The following is a 16882-nucleotide window of genomic DNA, read 5'->3' on the forward strand; positions in this document are numbered from 1 at the left end:
CCGCACTGGGTAGCGGTACCTCTGCCTGTGGGACAATTCCTCATTCCCAAATGCTCTCTGGCCCTGGACTAGGGGGTGCTGACCAAGCAACTGGCACCGGTCACCTCCTGCTGTTGTTAGAGCAGACGTGGCTGGGGTGTTACTGGTTAAAACTTACCCAGAGCAGCGGTGGCCTGGAACCCGTCAGCAGAGTGGGCCCTGGAGCTGGGAGCACAGAGCCAATGGGGAAATAGTCCCAAGGGTTAGGATGAGGGGGAGTGAATGCCACCTGTGGGACCGGGTAGGCAGGAGAGGCTCCCTGTGGGAGGCAGGGAGGGGACCTCCCCAAGCATTGAGGAAGTTGGGGCAGAGACCAGATGGGGGGGCGGGGCGATGGGCATTGCATGTACAACCCCCCCTCCCCCGAAGTCTGGGGTGGGGGCCTGGGGCACCCCTTAGCTGAGTATTGATGAAGATACTGAATAGCATCGGGCCTAGACACCCCCCCCGGACCTGACCCCGACTCCATGACAATTCAATTCCTTTTTGCCTTCTGTTGGTTCCAATCCCTTTAACAAGGGCGAGGTAGGTTTGGGACAAATTTAATCATTCAGCTGCGCTTCAACAACCCAACAGTGGCTCACTCAGCCCATTCCCCTGGGCACCTCCTGTCACCCCATTCTCATGAGCACCCGCTATGAACTGAAAGCCAGACTGAATACTTTGTTTCAAAGGCTACAACTGGTTAATGCTCTTTTCGGTAGCTTTAATCGAAGGCTAAGGAGATGTTCGCTGGGACATCAGCCATGGGCTCAGCAAGCCGGGGTCTCTGGACGGAAATCCCGAACCGAGTGGAACTGCTTAGCACTGGGCAGCGATGGGGTCCCGTTCACACCGCAGACCCTGGGGGCTCATTTATTCCAGCTGAATTAACCCACCTCTGCAGACCACCTTCCCCTCACCCACTTGCATGGGGCCCCCTGTGGCACCGTTCTCCCACCAGGGCCCAGAACCTCCCCCTCCCGCCAGGGGTCACGCGCTGGCTTGCTGCTGCCGGGCCCGAGAGCACCACGCACTAGTCATGGAGTCTCTGGTGGCGGACGAGCGCCGAGCTCTGGCTGAAGCCGGCGCCGCACTCGTGGCACGTGAAGGGCCGTTCCCCAGTGTGGACGTGCTGGTGACGGAGCAGCGCGGAGCTGACGGCGAAGCAGCGCCCGCACTCAGCGCAGCGGAAGGGCGCCTCCCCGGAGTGCCTGCGGCGGTGCTGGCGGAGGGTGGCATGGGCAGCGAAGGTGGCCCCGCAGTCCCGGCAGGGGAAGGGGCGCTGGCCGGCGTGCAGGCGCTGGTGATGCTGCAGGGTGGCAGCCCGGGTGAAGCCCTTGCCGCAGTCGGAGCACTCGAAGGGGCGCTCGCCTGTGTGCAGCCGGCGGTGCTGGATCAGTGCGGTGGCCTGGGCGAAGCGCTCCCGGCACTGCCCGCAGCGGAAGGGACGCTCGCCAGTATGGGTGCGGCAGTGGGCCGCCAGGTGGGCGTTGCGGGCGAAGGCAGCCCCGCAGTCCTGGCAGGCGAAGGGGCGCTCGCCGGTGTGGGAGCGCTGGTGGCGCAGCAGGTTGGAGCTCTGGCTGAAGCCCCGGCCGCACTCGGCGCAGCGGAAGGGGCGCTCCCCGGTGTGGGACTGGCGGTGCCGGGCCAGGTCGGCTTTGGTGCCGAAGCGCCGGTCACAGTCGCCGCAGCGGAAGGGGCGCTCCCCGGTGTGGGTGCGGCGGTGCTGCACCAGGTTGGCGTTCTGGGTGAAGCGCTTGCCACACTCGGCACAGGCAAAGGGGCGCTCCCCGGTGTGGGTCCGCTCGTGCTTCACTAGGCGGGCGCTCACAGCGAAGCCGCGGCCGCATTCGGCACACACGTAGCGCTGCTGAGCTCCTCGGGGCTGGGGGACGGGCTTGGTGGGGGTCTCCGGCTGCTGCCCAGCACCGCTTCTCCTTCCTGACCGGCGCAGGCTCCTGACCCGCTCCGAGCGCTGGCAAATGTCCAGCTGGGCTCCTTTGGGTGCCCCGTCCACCTGGGCAGCCCCCGCCTCGCTTGCCTGATCATCTGCTGAGACACAGATGTGAGTAGCTCCCTGCACCGGGGCAAAGGGACCCTGCGGGTGGCGTGTCATTAATAAACCTCTGTTTGTAGGGCTGGGAACCAGGGTCTGACTCCCCCAAACCCACCCCAGGGGAGGGCAGAGGGGCCAGTTCTGCCCCATATGCTGGCTGAGCCCCAGAGACAACACAGGGTGCGGGGGGGTTTCCCCAGGGCTAGTGGGGCTGTATCTCAGGCCAGGTGAATACAGATGGGTCATGCTGGGAGCTTTGCAGCAGCTTTGGGGCCATTCCGTGCCAGAGCTGGGTTAACCCCTTCCTCACCTGGACTGGCATCACGTGGCATCTCTCCTTCCTCACGGCCCTGGGAATCCGGAACCCATAGCTCCTCCCCGCGTTCCATCCGGGAGTTGAGGGCAGCCTGGTACAGGGGAAGTAGATGGGAGAGGTTAGGGTCTAAACTGGATCTTCATGGCCCCGGCCCCATTTCCAAGCCCCGATCTCTCTGGACACAACGGTTCTAGATTCTGCGTCTCTGGCAAAAGGCTGTCACTGTATTGCTCCACAGCCCCCAGCTCCTCCCAGTGAGGGAGTCCCTCGGGTTGCCCTTGGCCACCTGAGACAGGGCCCCTCTCCCCAGCCAGCAGTGCCACGCATTCGGTGCCACGCATTCACGAAGAGAAGGGACTCACCGAGCTGCTCCCCGATGTGCCACCAAGGCAGCCACCCTACAGAGGCTGGGAGACGCCTGTCGAGAAATAACAGCGTCAGAGCCTGGGGAATCTCCAGGGGAGCAGCATCCAGGGCCGCAGGTACACTGGCAGCCGAGCTCTTGGGGACTGTCCCAGGCTGGGAAATGCCCAGCCCCAGGGAGTTAAGGCCAGTCCAAACCTCCCCACTTTCCACTCCACGTGCCAGGCCGGATGAGCTGGTCCCATGGCCCCGTCCGGCCTCACGCTTGACCAGAGGTTGCTTTGGTTTTACCTGAGGATATTTCATAACAATGTCACTTTTCCCTTCAGCTTTTGGACTGGGGCCGGGGGGACCAAGCGGACCCGGCCCGCGGGAGCCCCTGGACAGTGCGTGAGGGATACATCCCACACACCTGAACGGGGCCTCCAGGAAGACAGCCAGGCTGCATTTGGAGACTCCAAGCTCACCGCTACCCCTGGCCGTCTGTTCAGGGGGTTAATCTCATGGCACTTGGGCACCACACTGGAGCCAGTTAACCCAGACACATCTGCCCATCCTCTCAGCCCTGTGGGGCTGCGACCCGGGACTCTTCCATCCAGGAAGCCAGGGCAGCCTGGGCGGGTGGGGTCCTGCTGGGGTGGAGGGGGAAGGAGACAGGCGTCTCCCATGGCAGCATCCCTGTCCTTGGGGAGTGCCAGGCCCTGGGGGGCAGGGAGGCTGTGCCCGGGCGGGGATCCGGGGAGGCCCCATTGCTGGGGGGGGGGGGGACAGAGGGCAGTGCCCAGCCCCCAGCCCCTCTATGCCAGCAGGGAGAATCGCCAGCAGAGGCTGCAGCCGCCCCCAGCCTAGTGCAGGGAGCCCGGGCCCGATCCCGGGCGCCGCCCCCCTCAGCTCCCCCAGTTACCAGGGCCCCCGGGCTGGGGCCGCGTCCCCGGCGCTCGCCCCGCGGGGCCCCGGGCGCAGCCGGCTCGGTGCGCGCTGGGCGGGGCGGGACGTGGGGCAGCGAGCGCCGCAGCCTGAGCTCCGGAGGCAGCCCCCTCTGGCGGCGCCTGCTCCTGGGCGGGTCCGCCGCCGGGCAGGCCCGGCCCATGGCAGCCCCGAAGAGTGAGAGGGCCTGGGGTGTTACTGGCCCCACGCCCGGCTGCCCTCTGCCCAGCCCCCAGAGAGGGGTCTGGCTCAGCTGTGTCGCAATCTGGCTCTATTTGGGGACCCTATCCATGGGGGGCTGCTGCCTGAACCCCGAGACTGAGATCTTGCCCTCATTGTGCTAGTTGTTGCAGACACTGACCCAGATCCGGGCCCCCCATGACACCAGGTGCTGCAGAGCCCCTCCACCACCCCCCAGCTCCTGCTGTGTGTGTGTGGGGCAGATGATCCAGCTCAATAATTGCTGGTGCTGAATGAAAACAGGAGTTTTGTCAGGCTTTGAGGGCCCCCCCACCCCTATGATCAGACACCCCAGCTGGTTATGAGCAGGGTTTGGTGCCAGGTTTCCAGACATGGGGTGCTGTGTGTCCAGGGCCAGCTCCAGGCACCAGCGCAGCAAGCAGGTGGTGCTTGGGGCGGCCAATGGAAAGGGGAGGCACGTCCGGCTCTTCGGCAGCAATTCGGCAGCGGGTCCCTCAGTCCCTCTCAGAGGGAAGGACCTGCCGCCGAAGAATGAAGCGGTGGCGGTAGAGCTGCCGCCAATCGCGGCTTTTTTCTTTTGCCGCTTGGGGTGGCAAAAACGCTGGAGCTGGCCCTGTGTGTGTCTGAGTTAATGCCAACTCCCGCTTGTCGAATGACAGTGAGGAGTTGGAATTATTTACTCACAGGTTCCATCAGAGACTGTACAGCACTGCACAGAACCACTAGCTAGCTTACCACCCTGTGACGGCAGATCCAGAGCTGCTAGGGCTCCTTCACTGCACCTGGAGGGATGCCTGGTTTCATTCCCCAGCTCAGTGTCATAAAGACCCTCTTTGCCAAAAGAACCATACATTGTGATGTCATAGCTGTACATGCTCATCTTACCTGGTTTATGGGTGAAGGCAGGATTATTTACAGCCAAGAGGACTAATAATTCTTCAAGATAGTAATGTTCACTGACTCTTTCTTTCCCCATAATCAGTCTTCCCTGTTGATTCCCTAATAGAAAACATCTGCTGGAACAATCCTCCCTTATCAGTTTCCCAGGTTTATAAGAACATAAGAACGGCCGTACCGGGTCAGACCGAAGGTCCATCTAGCCCAGTATCCTGTCTACCAACAGTGGCCAATGCCAGGTGCCCCAGAGGGAGTGGACCTAACAGGCAATGATCAAGTGATCTCTCTCCTGCCATCCATCTCCATCCTCTGACAAACAGAGGCTAGGGACACCATTCCTTACCCATCCTGGCTAATAGCCATTAATGGACTTATATATGCTTATGTAAGCAGTATCGATATCTATGTGAAGGGGATAGTTCCTCGGACTAGCTGGAGTTTTATAGACACAGGAAAGCCACAGATTGTTAGCTACGGTCTAACACACAGAATTCCTGAATAGGAATCCGCTCAATATGCAACGGCAGGCAAAAAAGCGAACAGAGTGTTGGGAAGCATTACGATAACAAGACAGAAAATATCATATTGCCCCTGTATAAATCCATGGTACGCTCACATCTTGAATACTGCGTGCAGATGTGGTCACCACATCTCAAAAAAGATATATTGGAATTGGAAAAGGTTCAGAAAAGGGCAACAAAAATGATTAGGGGTATGGAATGGCTTCCGTATGAGGAGAGATTAATAAGACTGAGACTTTTCAGCTTGGAAAAGAGATGACTAAGGGGGGCATATGATAGAGGTCTACAAAATCATGACTGGTGTGAAGAAAGGAAATAAGGAAGTGTTATTTACTCCATCTCATAACACATGAACTAGGGATCAGCCAATGAAATTAATAGGCAGCAGGTTTAAAACAAACCAAAGGAAGTATTTCTTCACACAACGCACAGTCAGTCTGTGGAACTCTTTGTCAGGGGATGTTGTGAAGGCCAAGACTATAACAGGGTTCAAAAAAGAACTAGATACATTCATAGAGGATAGATCCATCAATGGCTATTAGCCAGAATAGGCAGGGATGGTTCACACCTTGGACCAGATCTCGTGCTCCACATTCCCTCTGAAGCACCTGGCATTGGCCACTGTCGGAAGACAGGATACTGGGTTAGATGAACCTTCGGTCTGACCAAGGATGGCCGTTCTTATTGCTCAAAGCAACAGAGAGTCCTGTGGCACCTTTAAGACTAGCACTTCTGTTAGTCTTAAAGGTGCCACAGGACCCTCTGTTGCTTTTTACAGATTCAGACTAACACGGCTACCCCTCTGATACTTATTGATCAAGGTTACTTATCCGTCAAGGACCAGTGTCTGAGCCTTAGAATTCACATATACTTTTTGTTAATATCCTAGAGTTTCTAAAGAATAGTTAATATATAAATGAATCAAATATACAGAAAGAAAAGAGCTAAAAGGGTGAATATTTACTAACAGGTAACAGATATTAATATATAGCTAGAGGCGTGTACAGGGTTAGATAGGACAAAGGGTGTAGGGGGGTGGATTTATAGATAGAGGGAATGTTTGCTGTGGTGGCTGGTCTCAGTGTGATATCAGCCCTGGGGCTCTCACAAGGCTCTGGGGGAGTCAGAGGCCAGGTCTCCAGTGAAATCCAGTGGGGCTGGAGTCCTTCCCTCCGCACTGCCCACTCTGGTGGAGTTTCACTGCCAGCCTCAGCTCCCAGAGTCCTGAGATCGCATCTCTCGTCACAGGCACGGATCAGGCCTGATAATGCGCCACAGACAGGCACAGCCTGCCAGCCCAGACCCCTGACAGCAAACCTCCCCACATGTGACTTTACAACGACCTAGTGTTTGGGGGCTGTGGCTTGGCCAGGTTACCTTTCCAGCTCCCTGTGCCCTGCCTCGCCGCAAGAGGGCCATCTGCCCTCTTCCCCTGGCAGGGGCTGCAGCCCCGACACTGGGAGCAGGGCATGCTGGGAGAGGTAGTTCTGAGCAGCATGGGCAGGACAGCCAAGTGCATCTCGGACTTGTCGCAGGGCATGGTGGGAGCTTCCCTTGGGCGCAGGGCCTGCTGGGAGATGCAGCTCTGACTGAGCATGATGCATGCTGGGAGATTACGCTGGGACACGGGGCGTGCCAGGAAATGCACCGCCCATTTGGGCCAGGGCATGCCGGGAGATGCGTCTCTACCGGGAGTGACGCATGCTGGGAGATTCCTCTTGGGCATGGTGCATGCTGGGAGATGTAGTCCTGAGATGCTCAGAGCTAACACAGGCAGAGTTTGAACCAGGTGCGAAAGCAATATCTGTTCAGGTGCCCCTGTTGTGGGATCCCCGTGCAACAGCCCCCCCACCCTTGCTCAGGGCAGTGAGGTGCCCAGCATGGCTCCTGCCTTCCCTGCCTCCCCTTCCCCCCTTTTCCCCCCCAAGCCCTGGGGCTGGGCATGTCTGTGATACCCTGGCCTGGGCGTGCTGGGGACACCGAAAAACACTACAAATAACGCACACCCATATATTAACAATAATACACACTTGTACATTAACAATAATGCACACCCATACACTAGCAATAACGCACACCTGTACACTAGCAATAATGCACTCCCCACAGCTGGCTCTGGGCTCTTTCTGAGCAGTTCAGCATGGAAAGCTAGCATTGCAGGGTATCAGCTGAGCACACATGCAGAGGGAGGGATAGCTCAGTGGTTTGAACATTGGCCTGCTAAACCTAGGGTTGTGAGTTTAATCCTTGAGGGGGCCACTTAGGGATCTGGGGCAAAAATCTGTCTGGGCATTGGTCCTGTTTTGAGCAGGGGGCTGGACTAGATGACCTCCTGATGTCCCTTCCACCCTTGATATTCTATGATGGGCTTGGTGGACAAGCTCCATAAAATGCAGTGGTCTCTAGTGAGGTTCTGGGGGGATCATGCCAGTCCTGGTGCAATTCACCATGATCTCCAGTAGTGTGGAAATCAGTGTAAAATGGGTGGAGAACCTAAATATTGGCTCGGTGAGGACAGGGTATACAGAGCCCTCTGGACTGCTTGAGAAAATGGTCTAATTCAAACAAAATGCATTTTATTTCAGCCCTGTGAAATGTGACACATCTAGGCCCAAGGAAACCCAGCCAGCCCTACCGACTGAGGGACTGAGTCCTGGACAGCAGCTGCCCTGGAAAAGCCTGAGGGGGCACAAAAAGCAAGAAACTCGCCATGAACTCCCAGAGCGATGCTGTGGCACAAGGGCTAAGGGGAGGCATGGATGTCTACAGGGGGTGGTGAGTAGGAACCTCTGTATAGGTCATTGGGTTGAGATGGATACTGGAGCATGGGGCCTCCAGCCCTGCTCTGGTGGCCACATTGTACAGGGATGTGGAGGGTGCAGAGCAGAGCCACAGCAATAACTGGAGAGGCCTGGAGACAAGCCTGCCAGGGAGAGGCGGGCACAGCTCACTCTGCTCAGTGAGTCTCGAAGCGGACAGAGTGGAGACTTGATCCCAGTATCCAACCCCCAGCCCAGGGCAGAATCCCCCAGAGCGGAGAACGGCAGAAGAGCCGGTGGTTGGCAGCGGAAGCCAGACCGAGCCAGAGCAGAAATAAGGCACCGGGTCCCCCAGTGCTGGTGAGGAGCCCCCAAGGGCGGTGGGGGGGCGCGGTCCGCCGCTGCTCGGCTCCAAGGGCCCCTGCGCTCGCAGCCCGCCCAGGAGCAGGCGCCGCCAGAGGGGGCTGGCTCCGGAGCTCAGGCTGCGGCGCTCGCTGCCCCACGTCCCGCCCCGCCCAGCGCGCACCGAGCCGGCTGCGCCCGGGGCCCCGCGGGGCGAGCGCCGGGGACGCGGCCCCAGCCCGAGGGTCCCGGTAACTGGGGGAGCTGCGGGGGGCGGCGCCCGGGATCGGGGCCGGGGCCCCTGTGCCCGGGGAGGGGCTGGTCCCGGGAAGCCGTGGGGGCCCATCTGCCTGCGGGGTGGCCGGGGCTCGGGGCTGCCTGGGGAGCAATGGTGCGTGTGTGTGCGCGTGGGGTGAGCGGTGGGGGTGTGAGAAATCCCGGCCTAGCCAGAGAGGAAGTGCGTGTGCCCGCCGGTGCAATGATGTGTCTTGATTTCCCCGTGGGGGGTCCTCCCCTGCACAGTTCTGGGGTGGGGATGCTGCGGGAAGTGGTGGCCCCGGGTGGGCCCCGTTTTCCCCTCCTTCACTGGCCTCTGCTCTTGTTCTTTCCTTTGAAGCAGCAGGCGCTGTCCAGCGTCGCAGCCCCGATACCAGGCTAGATGGGCCCCTGCTCTCACTGGGCCTGGCAGGTCCCGAGCAGCAGCTTGTGCATCCCCCAGGTGAACCCCTGTGTGTAGCTGGCTTGGGGGATGGGCTTTCCAGGGTTGTGGGGGTCTGTCCCCATGGGCGGGGCAGTGAATATGCTGTGTGTGGGAAACCTGCAGAAGTGCCCGTCTCTCTGTGGGAGAGCAGGGGTGGAGGAGATGTGGGGGGCTGGAGGGAGTGGTGACCAAACCAGAGCAGACTGGGGGAGAGCAGCCAGGACTGAGCGTGGGAAACTTCTTGTTTCAGAGCCTGGACACGCAGGGAGGTGGCCAGGGACATCTGCCAAGCAGAGTGGACCCTGTACGGAGACCCAGTGTGGGAAGACATGCAGGAGCCCAAGTTCACAGCTGCTGTGGGTGAGAAGCCCATTCCTCACCTTTAGCAGGAGCTTTGTGGGCTCTGGAGGGCAGGGGGCAGTGTCAGAGCCAGAGGAGGCTGGAGATCGGCCCCGCTGGGCCCCTGGATGCTTGAGAGAGATTGTCCCGTTGCCCCTCGTTCCTGGTGGAAGGAGATTCTGAGACAGTGATGTGCACCTAGGGCTTGTGTCCACCTGGAGCTGGGCTGGAGCAGAACTGCGCCTCACTCCGAATTCACAGGCCCTGGCACCGCTGCATGCTGCAGTTCTGGCTGGATCACCCCAGCGGAGCTTTCTGTCACCTCCAGAGCGGGACGGGACTGGTTCTTGGGGGAGCCATTCAGGTGTATGGAAGATACTCAGCTGCTGTGGTGCTGGCAGCGGTGTAAAACTCTAAGCCAGCCAGACTGCTTTGTGAGGTAGCTGTCCTTGTTCTCACCTTGAATTCATCTCTCCGCCTTCCAGCCTTGGCACCTCTTTCAGCCCTTTCCTAGAGCAAGGAGCTGCCAGAGATCTCCTCCCCGTGGCTGTGCTCGGCTACCCAGCTCAGTGCTCTGTAGCCCCAGGGAACCGTTCTGGTCAGACAGTTCTCAAGCTGCATTGGGAAACTAGGTAAGATGTTTGTCCTGCTGCTCCAGCCCCCCCTTCCCCTCCTCTGGTGGTTAGAAACCTTCTTCTCCTTCCAGCCTGCATTTACTCCTGGCCATTTATCCCCATTTGTTTTTGTGCCCATGCTGTCCCTTAGCATCAGGAGCCCTTCTTCCTCCCTGGTGGTTTGGGTGCCAGCCGCTTGCTTTACCAGTTGGGAGTTGAGATTTCCTTCCAGAATCCCTGGTAAAGGTCCTGAGCAGCATTGTGCCAGGCACAGATCCCCACGGGCCTCCACTGGAAGCATCCCTCCTTGTATGAGGGTTTCCCCATTGGCTGCTGTTCTCTGAGATCTGCTCGGCTGCGTCCAAAGTGTTGGTATTGCCGACGTGAGGAGGATTCGCAGAGTTGCCGAAGGGGCTGGGATGTGCCTGTCTCCTGGTTGGTATAATAACAAGAACTGAGGGCCAGAGTCTAAAGAGATCTGGGCACCTGAGAAGCAGATAAAAGCACCCACTAGGTCCCTGTTGGCTTTTTAGGTGTCCAAACAGCTTTCAGTCTGGACTTGGGTGTCTAAATCCCATGAGCCGCAGTGAATCAGGACCTGCAGCCCTTTGCATCTCTCTCAGTGCCGGCATTCCGAGAGTTACTGGTGACTGCGACTCCCAGAGCGAGTGTCCCAATCCCTTAGGCTGCTCTGACGCTCCCCCTTTCCACCCCCTGAGGTTCCCGTTCTCTCCAGCACAGGGACGGATTAATCTCTGGATTTACTCTGTGTCCCAGCAGGCGACGGAGCCATGAATGAGAGCAAGGAGAGGGTACCCCGCCTGGACGGGATTGGGCCAGAGAGCGAGGAGGGGGTACCCCAGACAGATGGAGCCATGAGTGAGAGTGAGGAGGGGGCTCCCTGCCTGGATGGGATCGGGACGGAGAGCCAGGAGGGGGCTGGGACAGTGGAGCCGCAGGGGGACGCTTGCTGGAGCGAACAGCTGACTGAGGGGCAGCAGGGCACCGGGCGCTTCGAGGTGGGACCAACAATCTGTGCCGAGTGCGGGGAGAGCTTTGGGGACGACGTGGCCCTGCTGGCCCACCGGGGGGCGCCCTGCAGTGGTGCGGTGGCGAAGCCGTTTGGCTGTTCCGGCTGTGGGCGGCGGTTCAGCCGCAGCTCCAACCTGCTGCGCCACCAGCGGGTGCACACAGGCGAGCGCCCCTTCACCTGTGCTGACTGTGGCCGGTGCTTCAGCCAGAGTGCCCACCTGGCCAAGCACCGGCGCCTCCATGGCACCGCAGGGCTCCCCACCCCGCCAGCGGAGCGCAGCTACAGCCGCAGCCCCGAGTTCCTGCGGTTCCAGCGGGCCCACGCCGGGCAGCGCCCATTTGCCTGCCCCGACTGCGGCAAGCGCTTCAGCGCTGGCTCCTCCCTGGTGCAGCACCAGCGCATCCACACGGGCGAGCGCCCCTTCCCCTGCCCCGACTGCGGCAAGCGCTTCCTGCGGGCCCCAGACCTGGCGCTGCACCAGCGCATCCACACGGGCGAGCGCCCCTTCCCCTGCCCCGACTGCGGCCGGCGCTTCATCCGTGGCCCCGACCTGGCGCTGCACCGGCGCACCCACACTGGGGAGCGCCCCTACCAGTGCAGCCAGTGTGGGCGCCGGTTCAGCCGCGGGCCTGGCCTCCTGCTCCACCAGCGCACGCACACCGGGGAGCGCCCCTACCAGTGCACCCAGTGCGGCCGCCGCTTTAGCCGCAGGTCCAACCTGGGCCGCCACCTGACCACCCACAGCATGCTGCGGGGGGACCCCACCCCAGGGGGAGAGCCCAGTGCAGAGACCCTCAGGCAACAGGGAATCCCTGCAGAGGGGGAGGAGTCCCAAGGGCTAAAGGGGCAGAGCTCAGAGGCTGTGACCCAGCAGGGAATCCCTGCAGAGGGGGAGGAGTCCCAAGGGCTGAAGGGGCGGAGCTCAGAAGCTGTGACCCAACAGGGAATCCCTGCAGAGTGGGAGGAGTTCCAAGGGTTGAAGGGGCGGAGCTCAGAGGCTGTGACCCAGCAGGGAATCCCTGCAGAGGGGGAGGAGTCCCAAGGGCTGAAGGGGTGGAGCCCAGGCTCCCTGGTGGCTCCCCTGGGGCAGCGCCACGGCTGCCCGGACTGTGGAAAGGGCTTTGCCCAGCGCTCACACCTGCTGGTTCACCGGCGGGTGCACACCGGGGAGCGCCCCTTTCCCTGCCCGGAGTGCGGCAAGCGCTTCAGGCAGAGCTCGGTGCTGGCCCGCCACCGGCGCACCCACACGGGGGAGCGCCCCTTCGCCTGCGGGGACTGTGGCCGGTGCTTTGCGGAGAGCGCAGTGCTGCTCCGGCACCGGGCCGTGCACTCCGGCGAGCGCCCCTACTGCTGCATGGACTGCGGCCGGGGCTTCAGCCTCCGTGCCAACCTCCTCCAGCACCGGCGGCTCCATGCCCGGCGCCCCCACGTCTGCACTGACTGCGGCAAGGCCTTCAGCGAGGCCGCAGCTCTGGCCGCCCACCGCGGAACCCGGCATGGGGCCGGCAAGCCCTTCGCCTGCACTGGCTGTGGCAAGCACTTCGGTCGCAGCTCCACGCTGGCTCGGCACCGGCGCATCCACGCTGAGCGGCCCCACGAATGCACCCGCTGTGGCCGCAGATTTGGGGAGAGCGCTGAGCTGGCGCAGCACCTGCGAGTGCACAGTGAGACCCCCTACGAGTGCGCCCGATGCGGGGAGCGCTTTGCCCAGAGCCATGCACTGATCGCACACCAGACCTTCCACGCTGAGCCAAGCCACGGACAGCGCCACACTGCCCATGCCCACCAGTCCCCCCTCGCCAAGCATGGGGACAGCGTCCTGCCCAAGTCCCCAGCTTTGTCCCACCAGAGACTCCACACGGGATAGGAGCCAGGACAGAGCCCCGGACTCCTGGCTCCCAGCGCCCCCCCCAACCCATTAGACCCCATGCCCCTCCTAGAGCCAGGGATAGAACCCAGGAGTCCTGGCTTCCAGCCCCCCCATGCTCTGACCCACTAGACCAGGGGTGGGCAAACTACATCCCGGGGGCCGCATCCAGCCCTTCAGGTGTTTTAATCCATCCCTCGAGCTCCAGCCAGGGAGCGGGGTTGGGGGTTTGCCCTGCTCTGCGTGTGCTGTGGCTCCATGCGGCTCCCTGAAGCAGCTGATGTCTCCTACACGTAGGGGCAGCCGGGGGCTCTACACGCTGCCCCTGCCCCAAGCGCTGCCCCCGCAGCTTCCATTGGCTGGGAACAGAGGCCAATGGGAGCTGCAGGGACGGCGCAGCACACACAGCCGCCTGCCATGCCTCCATGAAGGAGCCATAGGGGGGACATGCCGCTGCTTCCAGGAGCTGCGTGAGGTAAGCACTGCCTGGAGCCTGCACCCCTGATCCCCTCCCATGCCCTAGCCCCTTGGTTCCTGCACCCCCAACCCCTCATACCCAGCCCCATCCCAGAGCCCTTACCCCCAGCCAGAGCCCTTACCCCCCCCCAACCCCCTGCCCCAACCTGGAGCACCCTCCCACACCCTGAACTCCTCATTGCTGGCCCCTCCCCAGAGCCCGCACCCCCAGACAGAGCCTGCACCCGCTCCTGCACCCTAACCCCCAATTTGGTGAGCATTCATGGCCTGCCATACAATTTCCATACCCAGATGTGGCCATTGGGCCAAAAAGTTTGCCCTCCCCTGCACTAGACCCCACTCTCTTCCCAGAGCCAGGGATAGAACCGAGGTGTCCTGGCTCCCAACCCCCCTTGCTCTAACCCACTAGACCTCACTCCCCTCCCAGAGCCAGGGATAGAACCCAGGAGTTCTAGTTCCCAGCCCCCCCCTGCTCTAACCCACTAGAACCCCACACCCCTCCCAGTGCCAAGGATAGAACCCAGGAGTCCTGGCTCCCAGCCCCCTGCTCTAACCACCTTGGAGCCAGGTTGAGGGGACACCTCTCTCTCTGCAGGCACTGTTGAGCTCCAGCCTTTTTGGCCCTAAGGGGGTGGGCAGCCAGCTCCGTCTGAGTGGGGTCCGTGGGGAACGGTACCTTCCAGAGGCTCATGTCACGTGATACAGAGGCTGTTGGAGACACTGAATGAAGCAGGTCTATGTCACGAACCTTGTCTCTGAGTGATCGTTGGGCATCAGGATTCCTGGGTTCTCTCCCTGGCTCGGGGAGGGGGCTGGAGGCTAGTGGGTTAGAGCAGGGGCAGTTTGGGAGCCAGGACTCCTGGGTTCTGCTCTAGCAGGGGAGTAGAGCTGGGGGGCTGGGAGTCAGGCCTCCTGGTTGCTGCGTGTCTAGACTGCATGGGAGGCACATGGGCTAAGTTACATGGCTATAGAAATAAACTGCGCCCTACTAGACGGAAGGCATGGTGAGTGGCGCTGGGGGATGTGCTACTATGTCCCTGGGAGACCCTCCCCCATCCTCACTGTGGGCAAATCACTGCCCTGCTCCCTGCCTCAGTTTCCCAACCTGTAACGGGGATAATGCTCTTGCCTCTGCTTGGTGAAGACACGTGAGCATTAGGGCATTAGGGATAGCGTAACTCTCTTGCCACTCGCTTTCACTGCTCTCCCCCAAAGGGGCAGTGGGTGCCATGTCCAGCAATGGAGCCCCCTGGGCCAGGCTCAGCACCGTGGTTTGCTCCCCAGGTCTGGGCAAAACCCCCGGGTAAAATCCCTCAACTTGGAGAAAAGCTAGGGCCTTTATAGCTTGGGGATCCCTTGGTCAAGAGACCCTAAATTGGGGTCCCTAACCCAGCCCCATAACCCCTGTGAGGCACCCCAAATCTGAGTAATGGTGCAGAGTTTCGGGCACTGGGAAGAGTGAAGCTGGGCTTAGCTGGGCTGGGGGAAGCTGCTGTACACCGCCAGCTATTAGCGGCACCTGCACCCCCCGAGTTGTGTGTCTGCACTCAGGGGGATGGTCTCTCGAAGGAGCTTTGCCTATGACTGCCTGGGTGCCAGTGCCCCCCCCCAACCGCCTAGCAGGTGCCTGTTGCCAGCTGGGCACTAACTAGCCAGGAGACACGGCCCTTCCCTGAGCCCAGGGCAGAGTTGCTTGCAGAGCTGGGACTCAGAGAGCGTGAGCCCTCCCTGGCGTCGCCCCGTCCGGCTCTCTGCCCAGTGCAACTGAGATGGCATTGCTGGTGCCAGCGTGGCAGCTTCACGCTGCATACTTGGGAGCACAAACCAGCCCAGTGTCGTCGTGCCAGCCAAGGAATACTGACCCGGGCGCCAGTTCAGCTATAGAAAGCGTCTGAGATAAGAGCCCACCGATAACATGCTCACCCTTCCTGGAATACGCCAGCTGGGAGTTCTCCCCATGCACTGGGCCTTTGGCACGTTGCAGGCAGCCCGAGGCCGTAGCAGCAGCGAAATCCGTGTGGCACTAATACCCCCCCCCGCCCCCCCCGTTCAGTCCCCGGCCAGTGAGAGCTTGGCTGGCAGCAGCAAGCTCCGGACTTCTGCAAACCTGAGAGGTGCACGGATTGTAGGCGGGACTTTGGGGGGGACAGAAGTAACCCCTCAGACCAACAGTGGCCTGGCCCCAGCAGAGACGTGGACGCTGCATGGCATGGGGAGGGCTATGCAGAGCAGCCAGCTCTCCCGTTAGAGTGTGCTGGGTTTTGTTACTGATTTACCATGTGACTGCTGGATACCCCCAGCTCTTTGAGCCAGGGACCAGTTAGTCATTTCGCTAATTGCAGGGTGACTCGTTACCTGCCCACAGGTCTGTATCTGCTCCAGCCCCCAGTGGAGCATACGTGCTGGTAAGCTCTTGGCCCAGACTTGGCCTTTGTCCTTCCCCTGTGACCAGCATCTCCCCCACTCCCACCCCTACCCTCGCCGGGCTCCACTTCTTGTTCAGTGCCCACCAGCACCTCATTAGTATTGGCCCAAGTATGCAAATCAGTGTCCAGTGGAAGCCCCTCAAGGGCAGCAAGGACCCCACTTTTACTGGGCTAGTCGGCCAGCCGGGCTGAGCTGTGCAGTCTGCTCACATGGGAGTTGTACACACAGCAAACAATGGTGGTGACACCCAGCGGGCCACTGGCTTTCAATGAAGCTCTCCCATGACACTTGTTAAGAACATAACCCAGGAGTGCTGGCTCACAGACCTCTCACCCCCTTGCTCTTACCACTAGACCCCACTCCCTTCCCAGGCCAGAGCTGGGGATAAGGACATAAGAAGGGTCACACTGGGTCAAACCAATGGGCCATCTAGCCCAGTATCCTGTCTTCTGACAGCGCCACTGACAGGTGCTTCAGAAGGAATGAACAGAACAGGGCAGTTATTGAGTGATCCATCGCCTGTCACCCAGTCCCAGCTACTGGCAGGCAGAGGGTTAGGGACACCGACAGCATGGGGTTGCATCCCTGACCACCGTGACCAATAGTCATTGATAGGTAAGTTCATGGAGATATATTTAGGCCTTCACGACATCCCCTGGCAATGAGTTCCACAGGTTGCATATGAGGCGTGTGAATAATTACTGTCTTGGTTTTTTAAACCTGCTGCCTATTAATTTCATTGGGTGACTCCTAGTTCTTGTGTATGCTGGTGGGTTAGAATGGAAGCTCTTTAATGGGCTGTCAGAGCTGTAATTCCCCTTCTGCCCACATGGGGGTGACACTGAGCACAAAGTACTCCAATCCACTGAGGAAAAAAGGCTGGACAAGCCAAGAGGACACTGAGTGTTAGTATGTTGCGTCCCAAGGCTACCTGCAGCCACGCGCCAAGGAGCTGATGGCGTCAATCACCTAAAGCCCAACGGCCTCTGAAAATCCTAGCCTCCGTGGCTGCCAGCCCAAGG

General features: G+C 60.5%; 2 protein-coding genes across 12 annotated transcripts; one reads left to right on the plus strand and one right to left on the minus strand.

The window, feature by feature from the left end:
* Window positions 1-724: 724 nt before the first annotated feature.
* Window positions 725-3745, minus strand: LOC128846406 (zinc finger protein 239-like). Of its 8 annotated transcripts, none has more exons than XM_054045486.1 (4): window positions 3661-3745; window positions 2756-2811; window positions 2388-2484; window positions 725-2070 (listed from the first exon to the last, which is right to left on the minus strand). In XM_054045486.1, the coding sequence occupies exons 3-4, from the start codon at window positions 2464-2466 to the stop codon at window positions 1055-1057; spliced, it is 1095 nt and encodes a 364-aa protein (XP_053901461.1). In that variant the 5' UTR covers window positions 2467-2484; window positions 2756-2811; window positions 3661-3745; the 3' UTR covers window positions 725-1054. The 8 variants fall into 8 exon arrangements, with proteins under 8 accessions (XP_053901461.1, XP_053901463.1, XP_053901460.1 ...); XM_054045488.1 differs by having other exon boundaries at window positions 725-2119; window positions 3661-3739; XM_054045485.1 differs by having other exon boundaries at window positions 2756-3047; window positions 3661-3738.
* A 4812-nt stretch (window positions 3746-8557) lies between these two features.
* Window positions 8558-14180, plus strand: LOC128846539 (zinc finger protein 345-like). 4 transcript variants are annotated; one of them, XM_054045697.1, is made up of 5 exons: window positions 8558-8654; window positions 9020-9121; window positions 9354-9463; window positions 9928-10074; window positions 10837-14180. In XM_054045697.1, the coding sequence occupies exon 5, from the start codon at window positions 10848-10850 to the stop codon at window positions 12954-12956; it is 2109 nt and encodes a 702-aa protein (XP_053901672.1). In that variant the 5' UTR covers window positions 8558-8654; window positions 9020-9121; window positions 9354-9463; window positions 9928-10074; window positions 10837-10847; the 3' UTR covers window positions 12957-14180. The 4 variants fall into 4 exon arrangements, with proteins under 4 accessions (XP_053901672.1, XP_053901673.1, XP_053901674.1 ...); XM_054045698.1 differs by having other exon boundaries at window positions 9354-10074; window positions 10834-14180; XM_054045696.1 differs by having other exon boundaries at window positions 8564-8654; window positions 9023-9121; window positions 9354-10074.
* The last annotated feature ends 2702 nt before the right edge of the window (window positions 14181-16882 follow it).

The sequence above is a fragment of the Malaclemys terrapin genome, chromosome 12 (assembly GCF_027887155.1).
Source record: "Malaclemys terrapin pileata isolate rMalTer1 chromosome 12, rMalTer1.hap1, whole genome shotgun sequence".
NCBI classification, from domain to species: Eukaryota; Metazoa; Chordata; order Testudines; family Emydidae; genus Malaclemys; species Malaclemys terrapin.

Bases quoted from the DNA above. Each gene is read 5' to 3' on its own strand.
- LOC128846406 (XM_054045481.1), bottom strand. From the start codon at position 3,424: ATGGGAGACGCCTGTCTCCTTCCCCCTCCACCCCAGCAGGACCCCACC. The intron at 2,812-3,223 runs GTGAGCTTGGAG...ATTTCTCGACAG, and splicing joins ACAGACGGCCAGGGGTAGCG to GCGTCTCCCAGCCTCTGTAG. The intron at 2,120-2,387 runs GTGAGGAAGGGG...CGCCACCCGCAG, and splicing joins GCCACGTGATGCCAGTCCAG to GGTCCCTTTGCCCCGGTGCA.
- LOC128846539 (XM_054045698.1), top strand. From the start codon at position 10,848: ATGAATGAGAGCAAGGAGAGGGTACCCCGCCTGGACGGGATTGGGCCA.